This window comes from Hevea brasiliensis, chromosome 6 (genome assembly GCF_030052815.1).
Source record: "Hevea brasiliensis isolate MT/VB/25A 57/8 chromosome 6, ASM3005281v1, whole genome shotgun sequence".
Lineage (NCBI taxonomy): Eukaryota > Viridiplantae > Streptophyta > Magnoliopsida > Malpighiales > Euphorbiaceae > Hevea > Hevea brasiliensis.
Genome location: NC_079498.1, coordinates 13971852 through 13986077, shown reverse-complemented (window position 1 = coordinate 13986077; position 14226 = coordinate 13971852). Strand labels below are relative to the sequence as shown.

The following is a 14226-nucleotide window of genomic DNA, read 5'->3' as shown; positions in this document are numbered from 1 at the left end:
GAAGAAATGAATAAAGCAGCTAGGTACACATTGTTGAATAAGAGTACATTCAAAAGAATCATATGTATGGTGTTTATTGTTAAGGGAGAGATTAGTCAAGCACATGCTCTCTCTTTCAATACAAGCAATCAACATAACAAATGAAACTCAATTTCCTTAATTTGAACATCAATTGTAATTTTATATTTATGAGGAGCAATATTTTTTAGTGCTGCAGAAATATATTATAAATTCCCCTCCAAGGCTGTTCTGGTTCTACATGTATAAAAGGTCAAATAGAAGTTCTGTATGCATATGTACATAGCTTAATTAAGTACAAGGAAGAAAGGCAATGGATTCAGAGAAAAGCAAGATTCTGATATTTGGAGCAACTGGGTATCTAGGAGAATACATGGTGAAGGCAAGCTTGTCCATGTGTCATCCTACCTATGCCTATGTTCGCCCACTCAAACCAAATCATACTCTTTCTTCAAAGCTACACATTCACAAGCAATTCCAGTCCATGGGAGTCACTGTGTTTCGAGTATATATATATATATATATATATATTATCATTATTTACCTTTCATTTATGTGATTCTGACATGTTTAATCTAATTTATGCAAAAATAACTTAATTACAGGGAGAATTGGAAGAGCATGAGAAGCTTGTTTCCGCACTTAAACAAGTAGATGTGGTGATTTCCGCTCTTGCTGTTCCTCAACACCTTGACCAGCTCAAAATTATCTCTGCCATGAAAGAAGCAGGCAGTATAAAGGTTTTTATTATTATTATTATTATTATTATTATTATTATTATTATTATTATTATTTTTTTTTTTTGTTGTTGTTGTTGTTGTGGATTGGGTTCCAACCATATAAAATTCAAATATATAATCTTATAGTCTTAGTCCAGTTCTTTTGAACCAAACTATCTGCATATATTGATTAAATGATGATTAATTAATTAAGTGTACAAAATATGTTCAGAGGTTTGTTCCTTCAGAATTTGGTAACGAAGTGGACAGAGTGAGTGGGCTGCCACCATTTGAAGCTCTCCTCGCCAATAAACGAAGAATCAGAAGGGCAACAGAAGCGGCAGGAGTGCCATACACTTATGTATCTGCAAACTCATTTGCTGCATATTTTATCGATTACCTCCTACATCCACATGAAAAGCCCGACCAGCTTGTTGTTTATGGCAGAGGTGACGCTAAGGGTGAGTTGCAACCTGCCTGTCTTTTACCATTTTTATTTTTCCTTTTCTTTCCGAGGTTTCTGATAAGATAAGAAAACTCATAATAACTATATAAGATACTAATACCTCAGTGGCATCAGAGTCATCTACAGCATCTCGAATATGAGTCCCTGTCAGAGCCATTTGTACCAAAAAATAAAATAAAATAATAATAACTATCTAAGGTTTCACTGATTGGTTCAAACTCCTGAGCTAAAAACCCTAGAGACTGATAACAATGAAACACTTTTATACGAGGAACAACTACAAGAATTTGAAGATTTAGCCTATGAAAATTAAAACATATTTGGCATATTAATCTATGCGTACGCTAAAACATCTTGGTTTTTCCCTTGGCATGAAGCTGTGTTGAATTATGAGGAAGATGTTGCAGCTTATACAGTGAGAGCAGCAACAGATCTAAGAGTGGCCAACCGTGTTATAATCTACCGGCCTCCAGGAAATATTGTGTCTCAGTTAGATTTAATATCTTATTGGGAGAAAAAGACAGGACGAACTTTCAAAAAGATTCATGTTCCTGAGGAAGAAATTGTCAAGCTTTCTGAGAGTAAGATCTATTAATCAAGAAACTTTGTTTCTGATGGATATAGAGAAACTGAAAATTTTGAACTGTTTTTTAGCCTGAATATAGTAACTGAATGATCATTAACTGTTTCATCGGTTGCAGCCCTAACTTTCCCAGAAAACATCCCAGTATCAATCCTGCACAACATATTCATCAAAGGTGATCAGATGAGCTTTGAACTCACAGAAGACGATCTGGAGGCCTCCAAGTTATATCCTGACCACAAGTACACTCCAGTTGATAGCCTCCTCGATCTATGCTTGATTAATCCCCCTAAGCCCAAACGAGCAGCATTTGCATGAGGCTTAAAATCTTACTTCTAAGTTATTGATCGTTGCAGCAATAATACAAAACGAAAAGTGTTTTTTTTTTTTTTTTTTTTTTTTTGTCTTTTTAGTGCCATTACATGGATGTTGAATTAGATTGTGACTTGCATGATTGGAAATTGGGTCATTGTCCGCTTGATCCTTTAGTGTTTCACCTGTATCTTATATTGTTAAATGGAAGCCTCCAAATTGTGGTGTTTTAAAATGCAATTTCGATGCATCAATGGATATGGTTTTCGGATAAGGTGGGCATTGGGTCGCTGTTAAGAGATCACCAATGTGCTTTTTGGGGAGGTAAATTTCAGTCTCTTGTGGGCCAACTTTCCCAGCTTGCCGAAGCTATTTCTGCCAGGAAGGCTCTTTCATGGCTGAAGACAAGTGGTTTCCATCATCTACTTGTTGAATCAGATTGTTTAGTGCTTGTTCAATGATAACTCTAAGGATCATTCTTACTTTGGCAGTTAGTTTCTGATATTAAGGCCCTTGTTCATGAGCTAAACATCGATGTTTTTTCTTTGTTCGTATGTCTGCGACCCAGTCAGCCCATTGTTTGGCTAGGGTGGCTATTTCTATGTTGATCATCAAGAGTGGGGTTGTCACGTTTTACCCGCCTCCTTTTTATTATCGTTTCTTATGAATGTATTGAATTTTGATTCTACTAATGCATAATCAGTTTGTTTTGTGTTTAACAAAAAAAAAAAAAATTTGTGACTTGCAATACAAGAATAAAATCTTAATATTTATATTAAATTATTTTTGTTTTAAAGCACTGGGTGTTTCAAAATTGATATTACAAATACTTTACTAACAAAAACGATATTTGTAAAAAAATTTTAATTTATACTAAAGAAAAGAAATTAAATAAAAAATATAAGAAAGAAAAAGATGATGAAAAAGAAAAAAGATGATAAAGAAAAAGATGAAGAAAAAAATGAGTAAGAAAGAAAAAGATGATGGAAAAAATAGATGAAGAAGAAAAAGATGATGAAAAAAAAAGATAATGAAGAAGAAAATATATGAGAAAGAAAAGATAAAGAAGAAAACAGATAAAAAAATGATGAATGTAATGGATGAGAAAGAAAATGATGATGAGGAAAATATGTTAGAAATTAAAAGAAAACGAAAAAAAATGATAAAAAAAATGAGAGAAAAGAGAAGAAAGAGAAAAAAATGAATTGTGGGAAAAAAAAGAGTAGTAGTTTATATAAGCGAATTAGCAATCAATTGTCAGTTACTAATTTCTTTTAAAATGGGTGAGAAAAATTTTGCAACCGATTTCAATTGGTTGCAAAAATCGGTTGCTGTTTGCAATCGATTTATAAATTGGTTTCAAATCAAAATAAAAAAACAAAAAAATGAGTGAGAACTTTTGGGGAAAAAAATTGATTGCTGGTAGCAACCGATTCGTAAATCAGTTGCAAATCAAAACAAAAAGACAAAAAAAATAGCAGAAATTGTTTGGAGGAAAAAATCGTTTGCTATTAGCAATTGATTTTAATCAATTTCAAAAATTGATTGCTGTTAGCAGCTAATTCACAAATCGGCTGAAAATAAAAATCAAAAGAAAATAAAAAATTAGATAGAAATTTTTAGGTGGAAAAAATTGATTGTAAAATTGATTGCTAATAGCAATAGATTTTAATTGGTTGCAAAAATAGGTTGCTATTAACAACTACTTCGCAAATCAGTTGCAAAGCAAAAAATTGGGTAGGAATTTTTGGCAAAAAAAATTAAATTGCATTAACAACTGATTTGCAATTGATTGTAAAAATTTATTGCTATTAGCAACCAACAAGAAATAGGTTATAAATAACAACTGATTTTTGCAATCAATTGCAAATCAGTTGCTATTAGCAACCGAATTTTGCAACCAATTGCAAATTTGTTGCTAATTTTGGATTCAATTAAAATAATTCTTTAATTTAGCAACTGATTTTCTAAATTAGTTATTGTTAGTAATAGATTTTAAAATTGGTTGCTATTAGCAACAGATTTTAGCAATCAATTTTTTAATCGGTTGCTAATAGTAACCGATTTTAAAATCGATTACTAATCATATATTTAAGATTTTTCCAATATTGATTAGCTACCAATTGTAAATCAGTTACTAATAGCAACCGGTTTCAGCAACCAATAAATTGATTGTTAATAACAACCAATTTAGCAATTGATTCTTGAATTGATTGCTAAATTTTTAAAAACTAACTATTTTACCAAAAAAAAAAAACTAAATCATAAATCGGTTGTAAAATTGGTTGCTAATAGCAATCGATATCAATCGATTGCAATAATTGGTTACATAACTGATTGTTTTTTGTCGTGTACTTGCTTAAAATTTTAAAAGATTATAAGTCCAAATTAGCTTATAACCACCAAACTAATTTTCATAAACTAATCCAAACACCCTCTTAGTCACACAAATAAATAAAAATTAAAAAAAAAAAGTCAAAATTTAAACCTTATTCCTAATTATCAATCCTTGGATAGAGGTATAAACGAGCCGAGCCGAGCTGAGTTTTGGCTTGTACAGACTTGATTCTTTAATATTGATCCAGGCCCGAGCTTGGTTTGAGTTTTAACATCAAGGCTCCAGTTTGACTCGTTTAAAATATGTTGAATTCGAGCTCGGCTTGTTTTAAGTTCATTTATTATATTAATGAGCTAAACTTGAGCTCGGCTTATGTCAAGCTACATAAACTCATTAAAATGAACTCGAACACAAGCTCGATAAGGTCAAGCTTGGTTCAAGTTTGATAAACTCGATCTCAAATTCTATAAGCTCAAGCTCCAGCTCCAGTTTGAGTTCAATAAACTCGAGCTCGAGCTCGAGCTCGATTGTTATTATACCTATTTTACACAATTATTTATGTAATTATAACTAAATTATTATTTTATTTTTCTAATGTTATTCTAATAAAATATATTACTTTTTTGCATTATTAATTAATTCATATTGTTAATAAATTTTATTAATTTTTTACATAAATATATTATAATTTGAACTTTTTATTATTTTTATATTTAATTTATTTAAATAAGTTTAAAAAGATTAAATTTTATTAGATTATTTAATTTATCAAATTATATTTAGTGCTTTATATCTTTAACTAATACTCTATCTAAGATATGAATAAATTAATTTGTATATGTAATGGCCCGGCCCACTAGTGATATTGTTCGCTCTGGACTGAAGCCCTCACGGTTTTAAAACGCGTCACTAGGGGTTACGAACTACCAACTTATAAACCCAGCATCTCTCCCGTGTTTTGTCGATATGGGATTTGCCTAGGGTGTTACAATCCACCCCCCTTATGGGACTCAGCGTCCTCGCTGAGGTTTGCCCCACCATCGTTCAAGGTTGCACGCGGAGCCGCTCTGATACCACAAATGTAATGGCTCGGCCCACTAGTGATATTGTCCGCTCTGGGCCGAAGCCCTCACGATTTTAAAACACGTCATTAGGGGTTACGAACCACCAACTTATAAACCCAGCATCTCTCCCGTGTTTTGTCGATGTGGGATTTGCCTAGGGTGTTACAATCCACCCCCCTTATGGGACTCAGCGTCCTCACTGAGGTTTGCCCCACCATCGCTCAAGGTTGCACGCGGAGCGGCTTTGATACCACTAAATGTGACGCCCCTTACCCGTCTATTGTATAGCCGAGCAAGAAGTGCCACATTCAGTGCCGAAGCACCCTATCTTGTCTTGTCATGTCTATTGTAAATTTTAATGTCATTTAAATCAGGTAAAAAATGTAATGGCCCGGCCCACTAGTGATATTGTCCGCTCTGGGTCGAAGCCCTCACGGTTTTAAAATGCGTCATTAGGGGTTATGAACTACCAACTTATAAACCCAGCATCTCTCCCATGTTTTGTCGATGTGGGATTTGCCTAGGGTGTTACAATCCACCCCCCTTATGGGACTCAGCGTCCTCACTGAGGTTTGCCCCACCATTGCTCAAGGTTGCACGCGGAGCGGCTCTGATACCACAAATGTAATGGCCCGGCCTACTAGTGATATTGTCCGCTCTGGGCTGAAGCCCTCACGGTTTTAAAACACGTCACTAGGGGTTACGAACCACCAACTTATAAACCCAGCATCTCTCCCGTGTTTTGTCGATGTGGGATTTGCGTAGGGTGTTATAGTATAGAATAAGTAAACAATTAATATTAAGTATAATAATAATTATGAAAACACATATTTAGGTTATATATAAGGAAGATAAACTAGTACTAAATTAAATTTTAACCTTTTAAAGGCTTATAGTTTAAAGAGAGTTATATTATAAAAATAAATATTAGAAAAAGGATATTATAGAGAATAATAATAATATATGAATAAATTAATTAGTATTAATAGAAAAAAAATAAGTGAGAGACTGTAAAGTGAGAGAAAATAATAATAATAATGGTTAGAATGATTAGTATTTAACTTAGAGTTTATTCTTTCAAAATTTCAAAATATAGAGAGAAATAGGAAGAGAGAGATGAACTTATATTTTAAATCGTATGATCACAACCAAAACTACGTAATTAAATTATGATTTATTTAGTACTTTAATACAGATAAAATGTTCAAAATAATTTTTATGTACTTATTATATAATATTTTAAAGTTATTTCTCATATAAAAATTAACTTCATTTTTTGCAAAAATTATATTTAATTTACAAATAATTATATTTTATAAATACACTTTTTATTTTGATTATATTATAATTTTACATAATAATAAAATATTTAATAATATATTACTTTATTATATTGGGACAATATATTTAATATTCAGATTTTATTTGTATACAAATTAACTTTATTTAAAATAATAAATTACAAATAATTATATTTTATATATTGATTATATTATAATTTTAAATAATATATTTTTTATAAATTATTTTCAAAACAGTAATAAATAAAATAAATATATTTATAACATTATAAATTATAATTATTAATATAAATGTATTTGTAAATGAGTTAGTTCGTGAGCTTATGAACGAGTCTTAACACGAACCTATTTACAAACTTATTCACGAGCTAGTTTACGAGCCTGTTTAACGAGCTAATTCACGAGCCTGTTTAACAAGCCAGATCACAAGCCTGTTCAATGAGCCAGATCACGAGTCCACTTAATGAGTTAACTCGCAAGCCTGTAAACGAGATGAACTCGAACTCGAGCTCGATCCCGAACCAAATACAGCTAAGTTCAAGCTCGGCTCGTTTATTAAACAAGCCTAAAATTGAAGCTCCAGCTCGACTCATTTAGAAAATGAGCTGAACTGAGCCGAACTTGTATCGAGCCAATTCTCGAGTAGCTCACGAATGAATTGGTTGATTTATACCCCTATCCTTGGATAAATAGTTCATAAACTTTCCCTTAATATCCCCCTTAATTAGTACGAAGAATGCCTTAATTTCTAACCAAAATTTGGCAACTTCTTCTCAATAATTATAAGCAAATTGAAAGAAAACATAGCACAAATTTCCATATGGAACCTGCAAAAATATTCAATCACTCACCCACACACTTTCTGCACATATGTTATTTCACAAATCAAATTATCAATTTATTTAGAATTTCACCAATTCAACAATTCACCAAGTACACTATAGAATATGCTTAATTTTAGTATTTGTAAACTCCTAGTCTTTGAAAGAAAATTTTAATCAGGCTGTTAAGTGAGCTTTGATAACGTCAAGAACACCAAAATTCTATTTCAAATCACAATGTTATACCCATTTCTTTTATCTGGAGTGTTTTTTTTATGGTCCTCCACTTTTTTGTATCAATTGACCTTCTTGTCCCTCCTTTATTCTCTTCTCATTTCTGAAGGATTCTATGATAGGCTGTTACGCATTGGGCAGGAAAAATAAAATTCAAAAGTTAAAACAAAAAGTGCAAACATTTCTAAATGAGATTTGCCTATTTTATGTAACGCCCTCACCATAGGTAGTCGGTACATTTTACTGTTCCGATAACTAATGTCTGTTCGGACAGTTAAAATATTTGGAACTACACCTAAACTATAGTGAGGATGCATAAATTGAGAAAATAAATGTAAAGAAAATATAGGAAAAAAATTTAAAGAATTTATAAATTGATACAAAAATAATAAAAATGACCCGATATGCATTATGAAGGGCATTTTGGTCATTTCACTCTCAAAGGTGAATTTTGACCTAAATGTCAAAATAAAATTTAGAGAATAAAAATTATTAACACAAATTAATATTATGAATTGAATTAAGAAAAAAAAGAAAAAAAGAAGAAAAGAAGAAGAAAAGAAAAGAAAAGGAAAAGGAAAACTAAGCTTATGACAAATTTAAAAATTAAGTACACAAAAATATAAATATAAATACCCATTAGAAGACAAATTTCACCAACCATCTTCTTCCCCACTCCCTCCTCTCTCTCATGGCCGGCACACCTCCTCCCCATTCCCTCCATTGATGTCAAGCTTTCAAGCTTGATTTCCCAAGCTTTCACACACCAAAACCCATAGTCCCCTTCATTAAAAATACTCCCCACACCCTAAGGAAGCTATAGATAGCCATAAAGAGGAGACAAGTTGAAGTTTAGGAAGCTTGAAGTTGGGTCACCACAAAGGTTAGTGCTTTAAATTTTTAATCTCTTCTTTAAGAATGAATATCATGCTAAATCAAGTAAAAATTTGCATGAAATTGAAAAGAAATTTTGCAGGAAAGAACCCTTGATTTTTGGCAGCCATGGAACTTGAGGTTTGTTGCTTTTAAGTGATGAAAAATGGTTCCATGAGAATGTGTGATGAGTTGAAATGGTTGGGAGTTTGATTGTGTAGTGTTTATGTAAATTTGAAACTTTGAAAACTAGGGTTTGTGTAAATGTTGAGGACTTTGTGTAAAATGTTAAAATTGACCTATTGAGTTGAGATTGTTACTTATAGAAGTGTATTGCATGCAAATTGAAGTAAGGAAGTTGGAGGAATTGAGATATTGGGAGTGTTCAATTTTCTACAGGTTAGACACAATGAGTCTAGTGGGTTTATTAACCCATAACTGAAAATGTGTGACTCCAATTAGTATAAGGCTAATTGGAGGTGAAATTAGACTCAAAATAGCCCATTTTTCAAGGAGACACCATGCCCAAATTTTGTCAAAATCATGACCAATCCTCTGCCCAAACCCGAATGGCCAAACCCTGAAACCCATAAAATGACCAAATGAACATACGTGTTCATTTGGTCATAACTCTCTACTGGTCCAAATAACCTAAAATTTACATCAATGGAAAGCTTAGACATAGGGCTACACTTTTCATGAGGACCACTTGACTCAGTTTTGCCTTTAACCAAGTCAAATTGTTAGCACAAGTTGGGTCACTAAAACCACCAACCCAGAAATTGACCAAAATACTGTTCCTTTAGTGTGCTTGACCAGTTTTGGCAAAAATGCCATAACTTGGACTCCAAAGTTGCAAATTGAGTGAAACCAGTGCCAAAAGTTTTATAAGACATAGTTCAACAATTTTTATGTTTTGACCAAGCTCCAAAACCCATTATATCCTAGGGAAAATATTAGCCAAAATTAGGAATTGAAATCTAGAAAATGTTAAGTTGAACCCAGAATGCCATTCGATACCCGAGTGTACATTTGGCCATAACTCCCACTAGGAAATTCCATTTGAGATGTGCCAATATGATCTGGAAACATGATACTTAGGGCTATAATATTGATTTAGACACCTTTGCCAAATTCTAACCGTAAAGACCTAAAAAGAGAGTCAAACATATTGCCCTGAAGTTTGACTATTGCCGATGTGGGATTTGCCTACGGTGTCACAATCCACCCCCCTTATGGAACTCAGCGTCCTCGCTGAGGTTTGCCCCACCATCGCTCAAGGTTGCATGCGAAGCGACTCTGATACCACAAATGTAATGGCCCGGGCCACTAGTGATATTGTCCGCTTTGGGCTGAAGCCCTCACGGTTTTAAAACGCGTAACTAGGGGTTATAAACCACCAACTTATAAACCCAGCATCTCTCCCGTGTTTTGCCGATGTGGGATTTTCCTAGGGTGTTACATAGAGGAACATATCTTGTGAAGGAATCTAAGTCTAAAAATGATCATAAAATGATCAAATGGCTAGTCAAATTTTATTAACTAGGAATTGTCAATTCTATATAGCTTAGAGGCAAAGGGACTAGTTATAGTATTTTGATTATAACTTTAGTTTTATAACCCCAAATTGAGTGATTCAAAAACTAAAATTCAACTTTGAACATAGAGGAGCAATTGTTATGAAGGAAGTGTGATCAGATAGACATCTTAACCTAGCCAAATTCCTAGATAAAATTAATACATCAAAATGAACCTAAAGAAAGGTTAATGGAAAAATGCTATACATGATAATTAAAATACTCATAAGGCTTACTAAATATTAAAAATAATATGAATATGTAAATTGGGACTAATGTCCTATTAATATGAAATTAATGGTACCACTGAACAGTACAAAAAAACAATGACAGTGAATAGTACTAAAATAATTAAAAATGTTTAATTGCCCATAGTATAACTAGACTTATTTATTTAGTTTGGATAAATTGGTATACCAATTAGGGACTACAAATAGCAGTACTGCCCATAAAAATAATCAATAACAGATAAAATCTATTTGATATGATTGTTCTACAGGCCTCATGCCTGCCCATTGGCCATTGTGCCTAATTTTTATATCAGGCTTAAAAGCCTGCCCGCAGGCTCCATGCCTGACATGATCGACGTATACTAGATAGACATATGGCTGTCTAATCAGTATATTCTCATGCATCCAGCTTTTATAATTTGTTATAGATTTCTTGGAGACTAATAAAAAAATTAATTAAGACTTAAAATACAATAAGTAATCATAAAAGATCCCGATAATGTTAATTGTTTCCAAAGTGCAATAAAAATATAAAAGACCCAGAAATTATAATTTGCAAATATTAATTCAATTGTTTAATTATTGTTATTATAAATTATGCACCACTAAGCATTATACTTAGTGCATTGGTTTTCCATCGTGTAGGTACTGGAGATCAGTCCCAACAGCAGCAGCAACAGCAGTAGTAGTACTCACACAGAGATCGATCAGATCTGTCAGTGTTTACTAGTCACCTCTATAGTTGTATTTCTTTTTGGTAGGGCCCATGTATATCTAGATTTTGTACTTTTTGTTCATTGTACATAAACACATGATGTGTTCCATTTTGAGATTGTAATGTAAACTTGTAATTTATTATCTATGAATTTTTATATGAATGCAATAGATGATATTTTTGAGATCTCATAAATAATTGTGAATGAAATGATAAAAGAGAATATGATATAGAAATGTGTGAAATGAATATGAACATATTAACAGGTGATTAGTGGAACCCGCCAGATACTAATAAAACAGAGGAGACTCTGTCCGGGTCTCCATAGAAATAAGTTATAAAAAAAAAAAAAAAAATTCTACACATGGATTACTACTTTTAAATGATACTAAAAGTTGACAATAGATATGATAAAACAAGATAGGGTGCTTCGGCATCGAATGTGACACTTCTTGCTCGGATATACAGTAAATGGGTAAGGGGCGTGACATTTTATAAAAAGGAAAGTTAAAAAATTAAAAAAAAAATAGAATTATAAGAAAAGCAAAATCTCTATGAAAAGAAAATTTATTTTTTTCTTTATAAATCTTTTTTACGGACAAAGTGATTTGTTTATTTTCAATATTTTGATGGAAATAAAAGTAAGAAGAAAAAATTAATATATTTTTATTATTATGTCCATATTAAATAAATAAAATTTTATTAAAGAGTATATAGAGAAAAATAGAAAAATTAACATTTTTTCCATTTTTTTTCTGTCCGATTCAGGTGAAAAACAAAATGGCTCAAAATACTCAATATAAATCCGGACACATTTTTTTCTTTCCTTTTCCTTCTTTCTTTATTCTTCCAACAAAATGGGAGGAAATTAGGTAAATTTCTTTCTTACTTCCTTTCCCCTACCATTTCCCTCTCCTTTTCCTTACTACAAAATATGTAACGCCCTCACCGTAGGTAGTCCGTACATTTTATTGTTCTAACAACTAATGTCTGTTCGGACAGTCAGGATGTCTGGAACTACACTTAAACTATGGTGAGGAGGCATAAATTAATGAAATAAATATTAAAAAAATATAAGAAAAATTTTGAGACATAAAATAAAATTTAGGGAATTTATTAATTGGTATAAAATAATAAAAACAATCCGATGAGCACCATAAAGGGCATTTTGGTCATTTCACCCATAGAGGTGAATTTTGACCTAAATGTCAAATTAAAATTAGGAAACAAAATAATTAAAATTATTTAAATTATGAATTTGAATTTGGAAAATGAGAAGAGAAAGAAGAAGAAAAGAAAAGGAAAGAAAAAAAGAGAAAGGAAATAGACTTATGAAATTTAAAAACAATAAAGTACAATAATTATATAAAATATATTGTTGACCCCACAAGCTCAAAGAAGCATAGATTTTGATGATACGAAAACTCAACTAGAATCAAACTAACATTGTTTTAAGTGTTGTGCTTCTCAAAAGAACAAAAGGAAAAGACATAAGGATTTTATGATGAATTTGTGCTTTTGAAGAAAGGATGACATTCTAAAGATAACACAGGACGAATCAAAGGAGATAAAAGAAGAAAAGATTACCTTCCAAGGCTACATTGAAAATCAAATTTGAAGGTACATATAGTATAGAAGTTAGTTTTATTTTTTAGGATTGCTTGTGAAAAGAATTGAGGAGTAAAAGTCAATGATACTTATTTTCAATCCCTCAAAAGATTTTCTCTTTTAAATATCATTATTGGCCTAAAAGTATTTGACTATGATTTGGTGTAAAGTTTTATAGTTTTGAAAGTTATGCAAAAAAGTTTTCCTGGTATGCTAACTGGTTTGCTACTTTTTTAGTATGCTAACTGGTTTGCTATTTTCTCCAGTATGCTAACTGTCTTAACTCTGCACAACATCGCATAAAAAGACAAAATAACGGCTATTTTCTTGAAATTCATAATTGTAACGTTCAAATGAGTTCTCAAACAGTCAAAAACGTTCCAAAGCTATAAATACACCTAGGCCATTTTGCACTTAATGAAAGTCTCTCCACTATTCAAAATCATAAAAGCTTTCATGCAAAGTGATCAAAGTGTTTTTATTGCTCATCATTGGCTTATCTACTCATCTCTTCTTTATAGATTCTGTTGTATTGAGTGAGAGTGAGTTTTAAACACAATATTATCATTTATGGGAGGTCATTCAAGCACCCATTAAAGCTTGATTGTGAAAAGTGTTTGAGATAACACTTGGTAGAAGTGTGAAGCTACTTGTAAAAGCTTTGGTGAGAAGATTTGTAAAAGGCTTTTTGTCTCTTGCCTTTAAAAGAGAAGAATAGTGAATTGAAGACTCAAAGTGGGATCTTTGAGAGAGTGGATGTAGGCTAGTTGAGCCGAACCACTATAAAATTTCAGTGTTCATTTTCTCAACCCTTGCTCTCTACATTTATGCATTTTAACTTTATGATTGATATGCTTTTGCTGATATGAAAGTTGAGGCCATTTGCTGTTAATCTTGCTGCAATATGAGAAAATCAGTTTACTGCTAAATCTGCTGATATCTGATATAATCTGCTTGTTATTTGATTTGCTGTCAATTAATATATCTGGTATACTGCTCTGGTTACTATGTTAAAAACTTATCCAGATTACTGATATCTCTATTGAATGCTAATATAATTTGTTAGATCAGTATACTGATTACATATAGCCTAACTTTGAATCAACTTGTTAATAGAGCTGTATTGTTCATATTTCACATTAGTCAATTGAGTTGAACCTAGCTGCAATTTTCAAAGGTTTTGAGCAAGAACCGAAAATTGTTTTTAGAGTCCAATTCACCCCCCTCTTGGATATATTTTGGGACATCAATTTGGTATCAGAGCTTGTCCCTCTTGCTTGAGGATTAAACCCCTTGGAGTGATCCATTCACATGGCTGGTTCATCTAGAAACTCAGCTGGTATACCTGCCCCCTTAGCTGAAGGTTA

The 14226-nt window shown here is 32.1% G+C and overlaps 1 protein-coding gene across 1 annotated transcript; it reads left to right on the top strand.

The window, feature by feature from the left end:
* The first annotated feature begins 286 nt into the window (after positions 1-286).
* LOC110661229 (isoeugenol synthase 1-like) lies at positions 287-2125 on the top strand. Its single transcript, XM_058148416.1, has 5 exons — positions 287-523; positions 624-758; positions 970-1198; positions 1581-1784; positions 1905-2125. Exons 1-5 carry the CDS (start codon positions 332-334, stop codon positions 2102-2104), a joined length of 960 nt encoding a protein of 319 aa, XP_058004399.1. The 5' UTR covers positions 287-331; the 3' UTR covers positions 2105-2125.
* The last annotated feature ends 12101 nt before the right edge of the window (positions 2126-14226 follow it).